The sequence below is a fragment of the Lactuca virosa genome, chromosome 8 (genome assembly GCF_052849685.1).
Source record: "Lactuca virosa cultivar CGN04683 chromosome 8, Lactuca_virosa_CGN04683_v6, whole genome shotgun sequence".
Taxonomy (NCBI): domain Eukaryota; kingdom Viridiplantae; phylum Streptophyta; class Magnoliopsida; order Asterales; family Asteraceae; genus Lactuca; species Lactuca virosa.
Window position 1 is genome coordinate 294,885,204 of NC_136433.1, and position 14,302 is coordinate 294,899,505.

At 34.9% G+C, this 14,302-nt stretch overlaps 1 protein-coding gene across 1 annotated transcript; it reads right to left on the minus strand.

Annotated features, from left to right (window-relative positions):
• Window positions 1-343: 343 nt before the first annotated feature.
• On the minus strand, window positions 344-2,618 carry LOC145131633 (uncharacterized). The gene is made up of 4 exons (XM_079066297.1): window positions 2,213-2,618; window positions 1,491-2,107; window positions 1,256-1,449; window positions 344-866 (listed from the first exon to the last, which is right to left on the minus strand). Exons 1-4 carry the CDS (start codon window positions 2,616-2,618, stop codon window positions 344-346), a joined length of 1,740 nt encoding a protein of 579 aa, XP_078922423.1.
• Window positions 2,619-14,302: the final 11,684 nt, after the last annotated feature.

Here is a 14,302-nt window from a genome sequence, read left to right on the forward strand (position 1 = left end):
TGTTTTCCTCATTGTTGACTTGGTTTTTAAATGAGCGAATAATGTCTCCAATGGTCGTCACAAATGTTGGGTTTTGAAGAAAAGCATTCACATCAACATCCAACAATTAAGTCACAAGCACATTAAGTCCTTAACAATTCAACAAACTATCAAACCATCAAAGCACCAAATGATACTCGTTGGTGGGTCAACTTCAATATCATCTTCAACCGATTGAGAATTTTGAAAGTACTTGCTAAAGTCGATTGAGAGAGTGAAATTAGAAGAAACGTTACTAAGAACAAATCGGTTGAATCATTGTCGACATTTTCAAATCATGGTCGACATCATTCATCGGTAGATCCTAAATTCTTCTATGATTAACATTTTCAACAACCCACCGTTGGTTGTCACTTCGAGAAGGTTCTTGGATGTAAAATACTTGCTTGGCATGCATAGCAAATATGAGTTGATCTTCGCTGCTCAATTCGCATTGTGGGTCGATGCTGGTGAAATTATTATTAGATTTAACTGCTGCAGTATCGAACCACTTGCAATGAAAAAGTACGGTGGAATATTTATGAGGATAACGCAACTCGATAATCTCTTCTAGCTGACCATAATATTTCTGCTTATTCTCTCCCTCAGTTAGAACCCCCGAGTTTTTTGTTGATCGTTGGGCGTCACGCATAAGTACCATAAACCTAAAAACGCTCACTATGCAAGCGGCATAATGTAAAGCATTCGCATGCGCACCGATTGAAAGAGCCGGTAACTCCTTGTTAAACTCTAGAGATTTTTGTTTTTGCATATCATAGACCTTATGATGGAACCATTTAGGGAATTCGGTTTTTTCATCACTTTCAGGATGTAATGATTTGAATTCACTACATTGATGAAAAAATATATATATATTTACTAAAAAAGGAGAAATTAAGAATAGACAATGAATTAAGAGATAAGAACACTTACGCAATATACTTTTTGACTCCCTCACAACTATCAAGCACAAACCAATGTAGTCATTTTCTCTCCTCTAGACTGAGATTTTTCATTTTCTTTGTGCTAGCCGGTCAACACTTAGACTGAAACACCCATAACTTTGTTTCTTCTATGACAACATCCTCGTTTCTTTCGAGGCGATTGAATCGAGTCTCAACATCTTCAAGGTACAGCGAACAAAATGATAATGCCTTTTCAGCGACATAACCCTCAGCTATAGAACCTTCCGGCCTCGCCTTGTTTCTAACATAGTTTTTTAGTTTTTTTCATATACCTTTCGAAGGGATACATCCATCTCATACATACTGGGCCTCCGTAAATAGCTTCATCAGGTAAATGCAAAACTAAATGAACCATAATGTTAAAAACCACAGGAGGATAGATCACTTCTAATTTGCACAATATTTTAATAATGGCTGGTTTCGCTTCTTTCATATCCTTCACTGATAGTGTTCTTGAGCAAAGTTGCTTAAAAAACATACAAAGCTCTATTATCGGTGTATAAACACCTTTCCCCAAAGACCTTTAACTCCAATGGGTAACAAACTTTGCATAAGAATGTGATAATCATGAGATTTCAACCCAATAATGTTAGTATTGGTTTCATTCACTTTCTTACCGATGTTAGATCCAAACCCATCTGGCAGTTTCACATTTCTTATGAACTTACAAAAACGAATGCGGTCAGGTTTCGTGAACGAGTAAGGTGGATGGGGTTTAAGGAATTTGTTGCCACTCTTTTTCAACCATTGACTTTTCTGAATGTTCAGTTTTGTCAAGTCCGCCCGAGCATTTGATGTGTCTTTAGACTTATCATTCATCATAGAAGTACCCACAAGACTCTCACCCACATTTTTTTCAATATGCATAAGATCGAACTTGTGCTTCATCTCCAGAGAAGACCAATACTCAAGTTCAAAGAATATGCTCTTTTTAGACCAATTCAACTCGAAATCCTCACGAGCTCTCTTAATACCAGCTCGTTGAGTAGCTAGTTTACCCGGTGGAAGAAACAACAGACGAGCGTGTTGTTCTTGTATTTCTTCCTCACTAAACTGCCTTGGAGGGCCTCTTGTCTCATGTTCGCCATTATAGTCCAAAATTTTTCTCCATGGATGGTCAGCATCTAAGAACCGGCGATGACCAACATATACGACTTTATTTGATACTCGGTATGACGGAGTGTCTTCGTTGCAAGTTGGACAAGCTTTTTACCCTTGTCCGCTCCAACCAGATAAACTACTACGAGCGGGAAAGTCGTTTATTGTCCATAACAACATCGCTGTCATATTGAAGAATGTATATGTCGTTGCGTCTTTAGTACGTACTCCAAAACTCCATAACTGCTTCAACTCATCCACCAACAGCCTAAGGAACACATCCAAGTCCTTCCCAGGTGCTTTGGGGCCGGGAATCAACAAGGTCAACATGAAAGATGACTCTTTCATGCATAGCCATGGTGGAAGATTGTAAGTGGTGAGTATGACGGGCCACGTGCTATGAGGATTACACATGTTACCAAATGGATTAAAACCATCAGCAGCAAGCCCTAAGCGTACGTTTCGGGGTTCCTTCGAGAAGTCTGGATACTTCATATCGAATTTTTTCCATGAAGTACCATCAACGGGATGAAGCATCGTACCATCTTTGGATCGTCCGGTACTGTGCCAAATCATATCTTTAGCTGTGTGTCTAGAACAGTACAAATGTTGTAGTTTGGGGTCACGGGAAAGTATCGTAAAACCTTATGAGCCATCTTATTACCCTTTGTATTTTCATCAACCCACCGACTCTCATTACAAACTGGACACTTTTGCAACAACTTGTGTTCTTTCCAGAAAAGAAAGCAGTCGTTTTTACATACGTGTATCGACTCATAACCCAAGCCGATCATTTTAAGTGTCTTTTTTGCTTCGTAAAGTGACGGGGGGACCCGGTTTCCTTGAGGAAATGTAGTTTGCAACAACTCAAGAAGCTGATCGAATGAACTATCAGTCCATTTGTTGATCACCTTGATATGCATCAGCTTTGCTAAAAAGTCAAGGGACGAAAATGAACATCCAGGATATAATTTTAATTGGACTTCCTCTAATAGCTTTTGAAATCCATCATCGACACCGCTACCGTCTGTATCTGGGTTACCTTCGTCGCGGTTGGTATCATTTTTAATCACACCCCCCATAACATCATCAATAACACCGGCCATCTCGTTACTACGTGGTATGTCTTCGACAATCGGGTGAGTTATATTTTCGCCGTGATATTTCCATATAATATAATGTGGACTAAAACCATGTTGAAGTATATGGAATTTCATTATGACTAGTAGTATAAATTTATTGACATTACATTTGTTACATTTGTTACACGGGCATCTGATTTGACCTTTGTTATAGACGTGTGGTTTGGACCTCTTGAGAAAAGAGTCGAGTCCTTGTTGGAACATGGTAGAGTTACGGTTTTCAATAGTAGTCCACGTTTTATCAATAGACATGTTGCAGCTGAAACATAAGTTAGATTTTAGTGTTTAGTCTACAAGAACTAGAATGAGGATTGAATATTTATAAGGATAGAGTAACCGCTCAATCAGATGGAATAGAAAACCGGACAACAGGAGAGTATTCACAAGGGTAGGCTTCTAAACCCACTTTTTGTACCTTACCTCATATGCAGATGTGTATTACATGATTAACCGTTTAAGAAAATTTCGACAGCATTTCCCCTTAGCTCCTAAGTATATATAAAATTATATACCGAGGAGCAAAGAGAAAATAATAGTTGAATATTTCTTAAACAATCAATCATGTAATACAGATATACATCCTAAATGAGATAAGGTATTTAAAAAGCAGTCCAAAAACAGGGAGCGGGTATTTTTAGGCTTTTAATGATTTAAAAAGAAGAGACTTAAACTAAAAAAATTTCTTTGTTATTATAGCATTGTAATTTAAGTAATTCAGTTATTAAATTATAACTTAGTAGATTTATCGTATTAACTTTTTATTTTTATTTTTTATTATAGCATTATACTTTAAACGATAGTATATATTTGTTATTCATATCATCTTTTTTTTTTTTCATATTTTGATTTTTAATATCAACTTATTTTTGTTTTTATTTTTCTATTTTGAGTACATTATAACTTAGTAGATTTAGCGTTTTGTTTTTTATTTTTTATTTTTTATTATAACAGTGTACTTTAAACGATATTATTTATTTGTTATTTATTTCATCTTTTTTTCATATTTTGATTTTTAATATCAACTTATTTTAGTTTTTATTTTTCTATTTTGAGTAAATTATAACTTAGTAGATTTAGCGTTTTAATTTTTTATTTTAATTTTTTATTATAACATTGTATTTTAAATGATATTATATATTTGTTATTTATTTCATCTTTTTTTTCCATATTTTGATTTTTAATATCAGCTTATTTTTGTTTTTATTTTTCTATTATGACACTCTACCTTTTCGTATTTATTTTTATTTATATTATCTTAGTTATTTTCTTTTTTTATTATATTATAATACTTTAAAATGACATTGTAAATTACAACATCCTTTTTTTTCAATTATAACATCCTATCATAACATACATATACATCCAATATACACATATTTTTATCATAACATACAATATACACACATACAAATGCACTTATGCATATTTTTTCACATATATTTTTTCATACATACAAATACATTTCATATAGAAATACATATATACATTTCAATACAAACACCTACATTTTCACATAAAAATGCCTACATTTCATAAACATATATTTTTTCACATACATTTTTTCATATATGCCCATATACATACATTTCACATAGAAATACACTTATACATATTTTCGCATACACTTTTTTATACATACACATAGAAATACATTTTTTCATACAAATTCACATATACATTTTTACATACATATTCATAAATGTAGATTTCACATATATACCAAAATACACACATTTCACATACCAAAATATATACAATTCACATATACTTCATTTACATTAAGAACAACAAAAAAAAAAAAAAAAAAGGAAAAAGAAAGAGGCACCTGCTGAGTCGCCGGAAAAATAACCAGTCACCGGAAAATGGTGACACCGGTGGTGCTGTGGTGGTGATCACCACTAGAGAGTAGTTAAAAACACCAAAAAAAACATGAAATTAGAGCTAAAGATGGTAAGAAAACAAGAGAAAGAGAAAAGGGAGAAGAAAACGTACGTTACTGGAGGTTTAGGGTCGCCGGAAATTAGTGGAAATCGTCGGAAATCAGTGGAAATCAACGGAAATTGAAGCCCTAGAAGCAATCTACGGTTAGTGGTGGTATGGGTGGTGTACTACACCCAAAAAACGAAGTTCGCCGGAGGTTTTGCGAGAAAGAAAAGATGCAGAAAATGACTCGTCTGGGACGAAGTGGGAGTCAAAAGGTTAGTGGCGACAAATAGGCAATAGTGGCGACACGTTGGAGGGAAAAACACGCGCCATTCTGTGGTCTCTATTAACCGTCTGATCCAAAATCAATCGAACGGCCAGGATGACATTGATGCGGATCGCCATCAATAGCGGCGGTGTATCGTCGCAATTGGTGTCGCCGCTATTAATTCCGACAAGATGAAACCCTAGCTGATGGATCAGTTTAGCATCGTACAGTGTCAATCAAATGACGTGTGGCAAAAGAGGATCGACGGTGGCAGACCTTTAGCGACGACATATATAGAGACGACAGGACTCTTTAGCGGCGACTTGATCTAGTGTCGTCGCTAATGGCTGGAGTCGTCGCTATTGATGTCGTCGCTAAAGGGCTGATTTCTTGTTCTGAGTATGAAAAGTGACTACATAATCCTATGTAGATATATTTTCTACTGATAGTATGCCTTGGAAAGGATTTCATCACATAAAAGATAATATAAAATGTAGTTATCTATAGTGTTTTCTTAAAAACCGTAAGATTTATTTACCAAAAGTCATAAGTTGTATAACAAACATTGTAACACATTCGGTTCCCTAATGTACATGCAACACTCGGTTTGTTTATTCGTTTAAACGACTATTTATGAAACTGTTGATGACTTGGAAAGTGTGTTTCGAATACATCTTCGATAGATGAACTCAAATGACCTTAAGAAACAAGATAAATAAAGAGAAGGGTTAGTCATGAAATAATATATAAAAAATATTAAATACATAATTTACAAAAGGGGATGGGTAAAAAAAACAAAAAAGAAAAAAGAAAAACAGTGAAAGTATCATAACCCAAGAGAGATTTTTAAAGTTTCCTCGGTTCAACCAACATATCTATAATTAGGGATAAATCCAAGAAATAGCAACATATTTTCATTTATTTGTGTGTTATAACATCTCATTCTCATTTGTTCAATTGCAAACTTGTATCTTTAACCTTTTCTTATTAAGGGATTGTACTTGGGAAATTTTACCCGGATATAGCATTGTATTCTCAATTTTTTTTTCTTATTAGGAAATTGTATTTTGAAAAATCAACCAATTATAGAAGTAGAAATTTCTTTGTATTTGGGTGACATTGATATAAGGGAAGTCTTTTTAAAGTATAATGTTGTAATAAGAAGAAACGGAAGTAAGATGTTATAATAAACAAATCACTAAAAGTACCTCACTATTTCATGCATTTAACCGTACAATTATAAATCAAGAACTTACAAAATTAGAATGTTTCATATAACTATAATTTGGGTATTAACAAGAGTCAAGTGAGAGTACTTAACAGAATGAATAATTTATGAGAACCAACTGAATAGCAGATTTAGAAGATAATAACTATAATATATCTTGCAACTTATCCAAGAAATTTCCTTTCCAGTTAAAACGCATTTTGGCTTGTTTAAACCAGTTTCACATGATTACATGAAAAGAGGAATAATTCTGACTTTATCTAAAAAGGCACAAAAGCCAAGCAACACTAGAAAGATTTATCATCGTAACACTAAAACTACATTACGTACACACAAAAATGTCTCGTACAAATAATTATGATACAATGTCAATTTACACATCAAGGATATTATAATAATCATTTTATATTGCTTTGGAATGGTGAACCAATATTTGTTAAACTACTTGTATTATATCCACAATTCATTTCATGTTAGTATATAGTTTTCTTATTCAACTTATTCGGTGATAACTCTCTATCAGAATTAACATTTGATGATTTATCAACTAACTTGCAAGATGAGGACTAAAATTATAAATCCAAATTTTGATATTGTATTTTAGGGCTAAATAGACCATACTAAACCTACTTCAGTTTAATTCTCATTATGGGCAATGTACTTTTTACGAAATCATGATATTAATAGTTATTACATAATTTATTGAATAAAGAGAAATAATTCCAAAAGTTTTAATCATGTCATTTGATTGTATTATAACACTCATAAGCATCTCATGTTTTAGTACAATCATCCATTAACGATAATGTAAGTATATATATATATATATATATATATATATATATATATATATATATATATATATATATATATATATATATATATATATATATATATATATATATATATATATATATATATATATATATATATATATATATATAGAGATAGAGAGAGAGAGAGAGAGAGAGACAAGACCAAATAAGAAAAAAAAAATTGGTAAGAAGGTAAGAAGTTTTTCTCTACATATTTTTTTAGCGAACAAACAAAATGAATCATTAGATGATTCATAAGTAAGATGATTCACAAGAAAATTTCCCAAAGAAATATCTTTATGATTCATTTTTAAGTAAATTGACAAAAAATTCACTTGTATGACAATTTTAGTAAAATAACAACAAAATCATTTATAAATAAATCATCGAGATGTTTTTTTGAGATTTTTTTTTGTGAATCATGTTATTTTTGATTCATCTAGTGATTCATTTGTTTTGTTCATCAAAAAAGTATATAGAAAAAAAACTTTTTACCTTCTTACCTAAAAAAACTTCTTAGCGGATCTATATCGTATACGCGCACACACACACACACACACACACACACATATATATATATATATATATATATATATATATATATATATATATATATATATATATATATATATATATAGGGAAAAAGTTCAATAGAGAACCATTATTAATCAAGGAACCAAGTAATCAATCCAAAGCGTCAGAACTTAAAACGATCAACGGCAAAAGGAAGGGTTGTAAAATTTTATAATGGACGCACATGTACCAGATTATAACAAAACTCGCTTCCTTTTTTTCATTTAAAATTTTTTTTAGGCCAAGTTTTTTATTGAAAAAAAAAACCGAATATACCGTTGTTCACGATTTTTCGTCCTCGTTCCATATAGATCGATGATGATATATAAAAAACGAACTTTTTTTTTTCAAAAAAAAACTCACTTAATTTTCTTAGTTTTTTTCAATATTTAAGTTTATTTTTAGAAAAAAAAACTAATTATACCAAAAATATTAATTTTTTGTACTCTATTAATAAACATCAACACCGATTTTTTTTTTAAAAAAAAACCTCGAACATTGTAGATTCACACTGTAAATCTAAACTGTAAATATTTCAATTTTTAACATTCACAATATGAAAAATCTCGAATAGTTCAGATTCACATTGTAAATCTGAATTACTATTATGCACACTGTGAATCTGAGAAGGTTCACAAAAAAAAAAAAAAAAACCTCGATCAGTATAGATTCACACTGTGAATCTAAACCATAAATATTTCAAATTTTAACATTCACAACGTGAAAAAGCTCCGATCAGTTCAGAATCACACTGTGAATCTGACTTATTATTATGCACACTGTGAATCTGAGGAGGTTCACAATGTGAATCTGAACAAGTTTACAATATGAATCTGAACAGGTTTACAATGTGAATCTGAACTGAAATATTGATTTTTTTTAACATGAATATGAATCTATGTTTAAAAAGTACAAAAAATATGAAATTTGATATATTTATTAATTTTTTTCTATAAAAAAATAGATCTTAACTTTTTTCATCAAAGAAAATGAAGTGAGTTTTTTTTCGAAATAAAAGTTCGTTTTTTATATATCATCATAGATCTTTATGGAAAGAGGACGAAAAATCGTGAACAACGGTATATTTGGTTTTTTTTTCCGATAAAAAAATTGGCCTAAAAAAATTTTAAACGAAAAAAAGTGGTGAGTTTTTTTGTAAATGATGGATTTTTTGGTATAATCCGGTATGTGTGCGTCCAATGTAAAAGTTTACATCTATTTCCTTGGCCGTTGATCGTTATGATTTCTGACGCTCACGATTGGTTCATTGGTTCCTTGGTTAATTATGGTTCTCTATTGAACCTCACCCGATATATATATATATATATATATATATATATATATATATATATATATATATATATATATATATATATATATATATATATATATATATATATATATAAAGAAAGAGAATCTATCCAAACATTGAACTTCGTGATGATAATCGATGACACATGAAAAATTATTTCATATTAGCAAAACATGTTTTTTGATATTTTTATTGTGAATACTTGAATTTAAAAGTGGTTAAGAAAGTGAAAAAAAAAACGGTTGTTAAAACCAAATTTAAATCTATATTATCATAACACCCTCCAATATAAACTTATTATCTTTAATTTATTGCTAATAAATTTATTTTCTATAGTATATGTGTTTGTTTTTTATAAGATAAAATATGTTTTCGTATTTTTGCAAAATATTTATTTTTTCACATGAAACTATATATATATATATATATATATATATATATATATATATATAGGGCTAGGTTAATGTGTTTCTCACATTTATTGTGTGCCAAAATGCACCAATAGGAATTTAGTAAAAAATAAATAATTATTTAATTAAATAAATATAAATATTAAATTATTTCCATAATTGTATATATATTAAATGATATCCATAATTATAATTCTCTTTTTATGGAAACTTATTAAATTCGTTGTAAATGTCAACAATAACATTCTTTCAGAATGAATTTGCATCTAGGTTTTTATGTAACATCCCGTTTAAAATATAGCGATTAAATAATAATTCAGGAACCCCGAGAAGTGATTCTTATTATTATCTTATATTATTATAGTCTAAAAATCAAATAATAATTAGTGGGGTATTGGTTTCTGGGAGCCAATGATATAATTTTGATTTCCGAGGGTTAAACTGTAAATTCGGGACTTAAATTGAAAGGAAATGAAGGCTTAGGGGGCTGATTGGTAATTTCGGGACTTGAATCGTAAGGATCTTCTGAAGGAGGGGTTAAATGGTAAGTATTGGATTTATTTTGAAAGAAGTATGGGAAGGAGGGGCTATTTTAGTCATTATGGGATACATTCATATGGGGCGGGGTATTTAACTGTGTTATTCCCGTCACCCACTAACCCTAACCCTAAACACGTCCAGCCGCCACCACCTTATACCCCCTTCGTATCCGACGCCGTCATCACCCGAGCTCCACCTTGTTCCGATCAGTGGCGGCCTCAAGTGACCACAGGAAGGTCGCTTTGACGAGATCGATCGCCACCGGTAGCACCGCTGTGTCGCCATCAGGTCACTCGTTCCCGTTTCGCCACCGGAGAACCGCCAAGGCCGAAGGAATAAGTTACGTTCGTCGCTGTGCGAGACGTAAGCGCATAGGAAGCTCACGGTAAGGACCACCGCCACCATCTACATTTTCTTCTTCGTTCGTTATGTGGCCTGATGTCGTGTGTGTTGACTGGAATCGGCGGTGGGCTTTGGGCCACCATTTTAGGGTTTCCGGTCGTCGTTTGCCACCTATAATGGCGGAGTTGGGAGGATTGCAGCTATCAGATTGTGTTTCGAGTGTGGTTGCCCGGCTGAGAATCAAGAGAACTACCGCCACCACCGTGAGGTGGTGGCTGTCACCGCAATCCGCCGCCATCGTCGCCATTTGTATTGTCGATGTCGTTGCTGTGAGCCACCAGGTGGGTGGAAGGGTCCATTTCGCAGGCCATAGTGTGGGTGTGTGTGTTCTGTTGGTCGGAAAACCAAGGAAAATCCACCGCCACCACCGTGAGGTGGTGGCTGCCACCATATACCACCACCGGCCACCACAAGGGTGGTTGTGTGTGTGTGTAATTTTATTGCTGTGTGTGTAGCCTAGTGTTTGTGTTTTTGAGATTTGCATTGTAAATTGTAACAAAAATTGAATAATGAATAGAAAAACCCAAACCACCACCGTAGGGTGGTGGCTGCCGCCACCGACCGCCGTGTTGGGTGGCGGTGTGCCTTGTTTGTGCTTTGGACTCGTTTGGGATGCTTGGGCAAGAATGGGCCCAAAGAAACCCTAATGGGCCCAATGAAGCCAAATGGACCTAAAATCCCAACCAATTGACTAATGGGCTAGTATTGGGTTGGAAACCCTAATTAGGGTTTGGAAAACCCCAATGTTATGAAACCCTCAGTGTGGGGATTTATCGGGACCCGTACAGGAATTAATTAATAAACTTAAAATATTAATTAATGATCAATTGCAAATTAACCTAAAGAAATATTAGACTTAATTGATTAAGTCCTTAGTGGGTTAAGTCCTTAATGGGTTAAGTAGGAACACTTAACCCTAATTGTCATTTCATGTGAAAACCCTATTTTCACTTGGGCCTTGAGTTGGGCCTTTCTTTTGGGCTTTGGTGATTGGACTATAGATGGGCTATCCAAGAACAAGTAAATGGAGCTAAATAATTGGACGGACTTTAGGGTAAGGCCCATGTGAGAGGCTTGGGCCCAATTTGGAAAATTGGGCCACAGATGGGCCATAACTGGGCCTTTATGATTATGTGATATTGGGCCATGGGAATACCAATAGTTTGGACTAGAATAATTGAACGGGCCTTAAGGAAAGACCATGTAGAGGTCTGGGCCCAATTTGGAAAATTGGGCCACATGTTGGGCTTTATCCCATTACTTGACTTTTGGGTCTTTGGAGTGTGAGATGGACCTTGGGCTTGGAAACCAATTATTAATTGGGTATTGTTTGATGTTGACAGTTCGGGAATCTGTCAACCAGCAGTTGGAGTTTATCTGCGGGACTTCAGCAGTGCCAGGTGAGTTATCCTCACTATACTCAAGGGTCTAAGGCACCAAGGCCGGCCCTTTGGATTGTTATCTGGTCATGTTATGCTGTTATGATCTGTTAGATCAATATCCTGGTAGATGGGATGTTATGTGCTGTTATGATCTGTTAGATCAGTATCCTGGTAGATAGGATGTTATATGTTGTTATGATCTGTTAAATCGGTATCCTAGAGAGTAAGATAATATTATATGGTATGCGGTATGATCTGTTAGATCGGTATCCTGGTAGATAGGATGGTATTATGTGCTATGTGGTATGATCTGTTAGATTAGTTGTTATCTATAAATTGTTATGTGATTATCTGTTATATGCGCACATGTTCGTTTGGCGGTTGAGGTTTATCTGCTTTGTGCGAAAGCTAATAGACATGGGCATTCCAACCTGTTGGTTGTGGGCCGTGAGTATTCCATCCCGAGGATGATTGGACTCATAGTATGTTGGCATTCTAATATGTTGGTTGTGGGCCTAGGGTATTCCAACCCGATGGTTGACTGGACCCATAGTATGTTGTTTATGATTATATGTGTATTGTTGTGGGTATGGGTATTTTGGGGGAACCCACTAAGCTTTCGGGCTTACAGTTTCAGTTTATTGTTTTAGGTACATCAAGGGATTGTGGCAAGGAAAAGGCGTGATCGTACAGCTCCTCACTTTTTATGACTTTGTTTCTGGGATACTCTGATATGATGCGTTTTGGAAACAAGTTTTGTAATGGTTAATAGATTTGAAATGTTTTTTAAAGTTTAAATTTGGCATGATTTTTATGGGTGTTACAAGTTGGTATCATAGCCTTGGTTTGAGTGAATTAGAAGAACATTCGTGTGAATCCAGTCTCAAATCAAGGAAAGATTTTCAAAATGATTTCTTAAATAGTTTTCAAAATAAGTAAAGGAGGATGCAGAGTGTACGATCAGCCGGAGCCAGTAAGTAGACCCCAAAATACTCTACAGTTATTTGATTACGTGATATGTTAGAACAGCATGCTAGTGCTGGGCTAGGGATCTTCAGGAATTGCGTGATAGAATTGCCTAATTACATGATGCCTGCTAGCCTAGGGTTTCCTTTATATGAGATTGACATCATTATTGTAGTTGCTTAGTGTATGCATCACGGTTGTACATAATTAAGATCTTATAGCCTGAGAATGTTTAGTTTGGCCTTATGTTATGTTCTTGTTTGATTGGGAGCTTAGGGTAGGATTGGATATTCGAAAGTCTATGGGGTCCAGTGTTATGTATGGCAAGCATACACTTGTGTTACAGGGTTGGTGGAAGTTTCATGGATGGGTGGGTTGTGAGGGGCCGGGAGGCCAGTTACGAGATATTTAGCATTCCTCTAGAATGAGGATTGAGCGCTCGCTATGATTATGTATATTGTTAGGCTGTTGTGGTGATACTTGAGACAAATGTGGGTAGGTGTGGAAGGTAGTATGGGCCCGTACTACTGAAAGCACAGGACCCATACGCGTACCAAGGAAGTCACAACCCCTAGGGTTGGTTGAGTGTTGGTTCCCTGTCATTATATGGATTATTAGAGATCTTTCTAGTGTATCACCAGAATGCTAGTTACAAGACGTCTTGAGACCGGATCCGGGATAGGATCGGGAGCTGGCAGCCAGGATAGGCCAGCATTGTCAGAGGATCGTGTCAGCGAGGTCATCCTGGAGGAGGTGATCGAGATTGTTCAGGGACAGTTATCGGAGATGTTTGGGTCTATTAAGACCGCCATGGTTGAGTATTTCGACGAGCACTATGCAGCCATTGCTGAGACGGCTGCCGCAGCAGCTTTAGCAGCTGTAACGACGGCAGGGGGAGGAGCTGGTCGAGCTTTCCAGTACCAAGACTCATTACTGGGACATATTCTGATGAGCAGAGGGCTGTAGTTACTTGGGGACCAAGGAGATACTCTTTACTCGTTACATTCCGCGGGTTGAGCAGGAGAGTCTAGCACATGAGTTCCTAGATTTGAGGATTCAGGGGTTTTGCTCGAGACTGGAATGTGAGTCGCGAGGACTCCGGAAAGGAGTGATGATTATGTTCAGCTAGGGTTTCGCAACTGGAAGTAGAATGGTTAATTGGTGGATTGGAATGTCGTGTTATAGGGCAAGGATTGTGCCCTTTCAGTTTTCGAGTTCGAAGGAGTGAGCAGACTTGGGACCCCAGGATCAGGTTGTGTT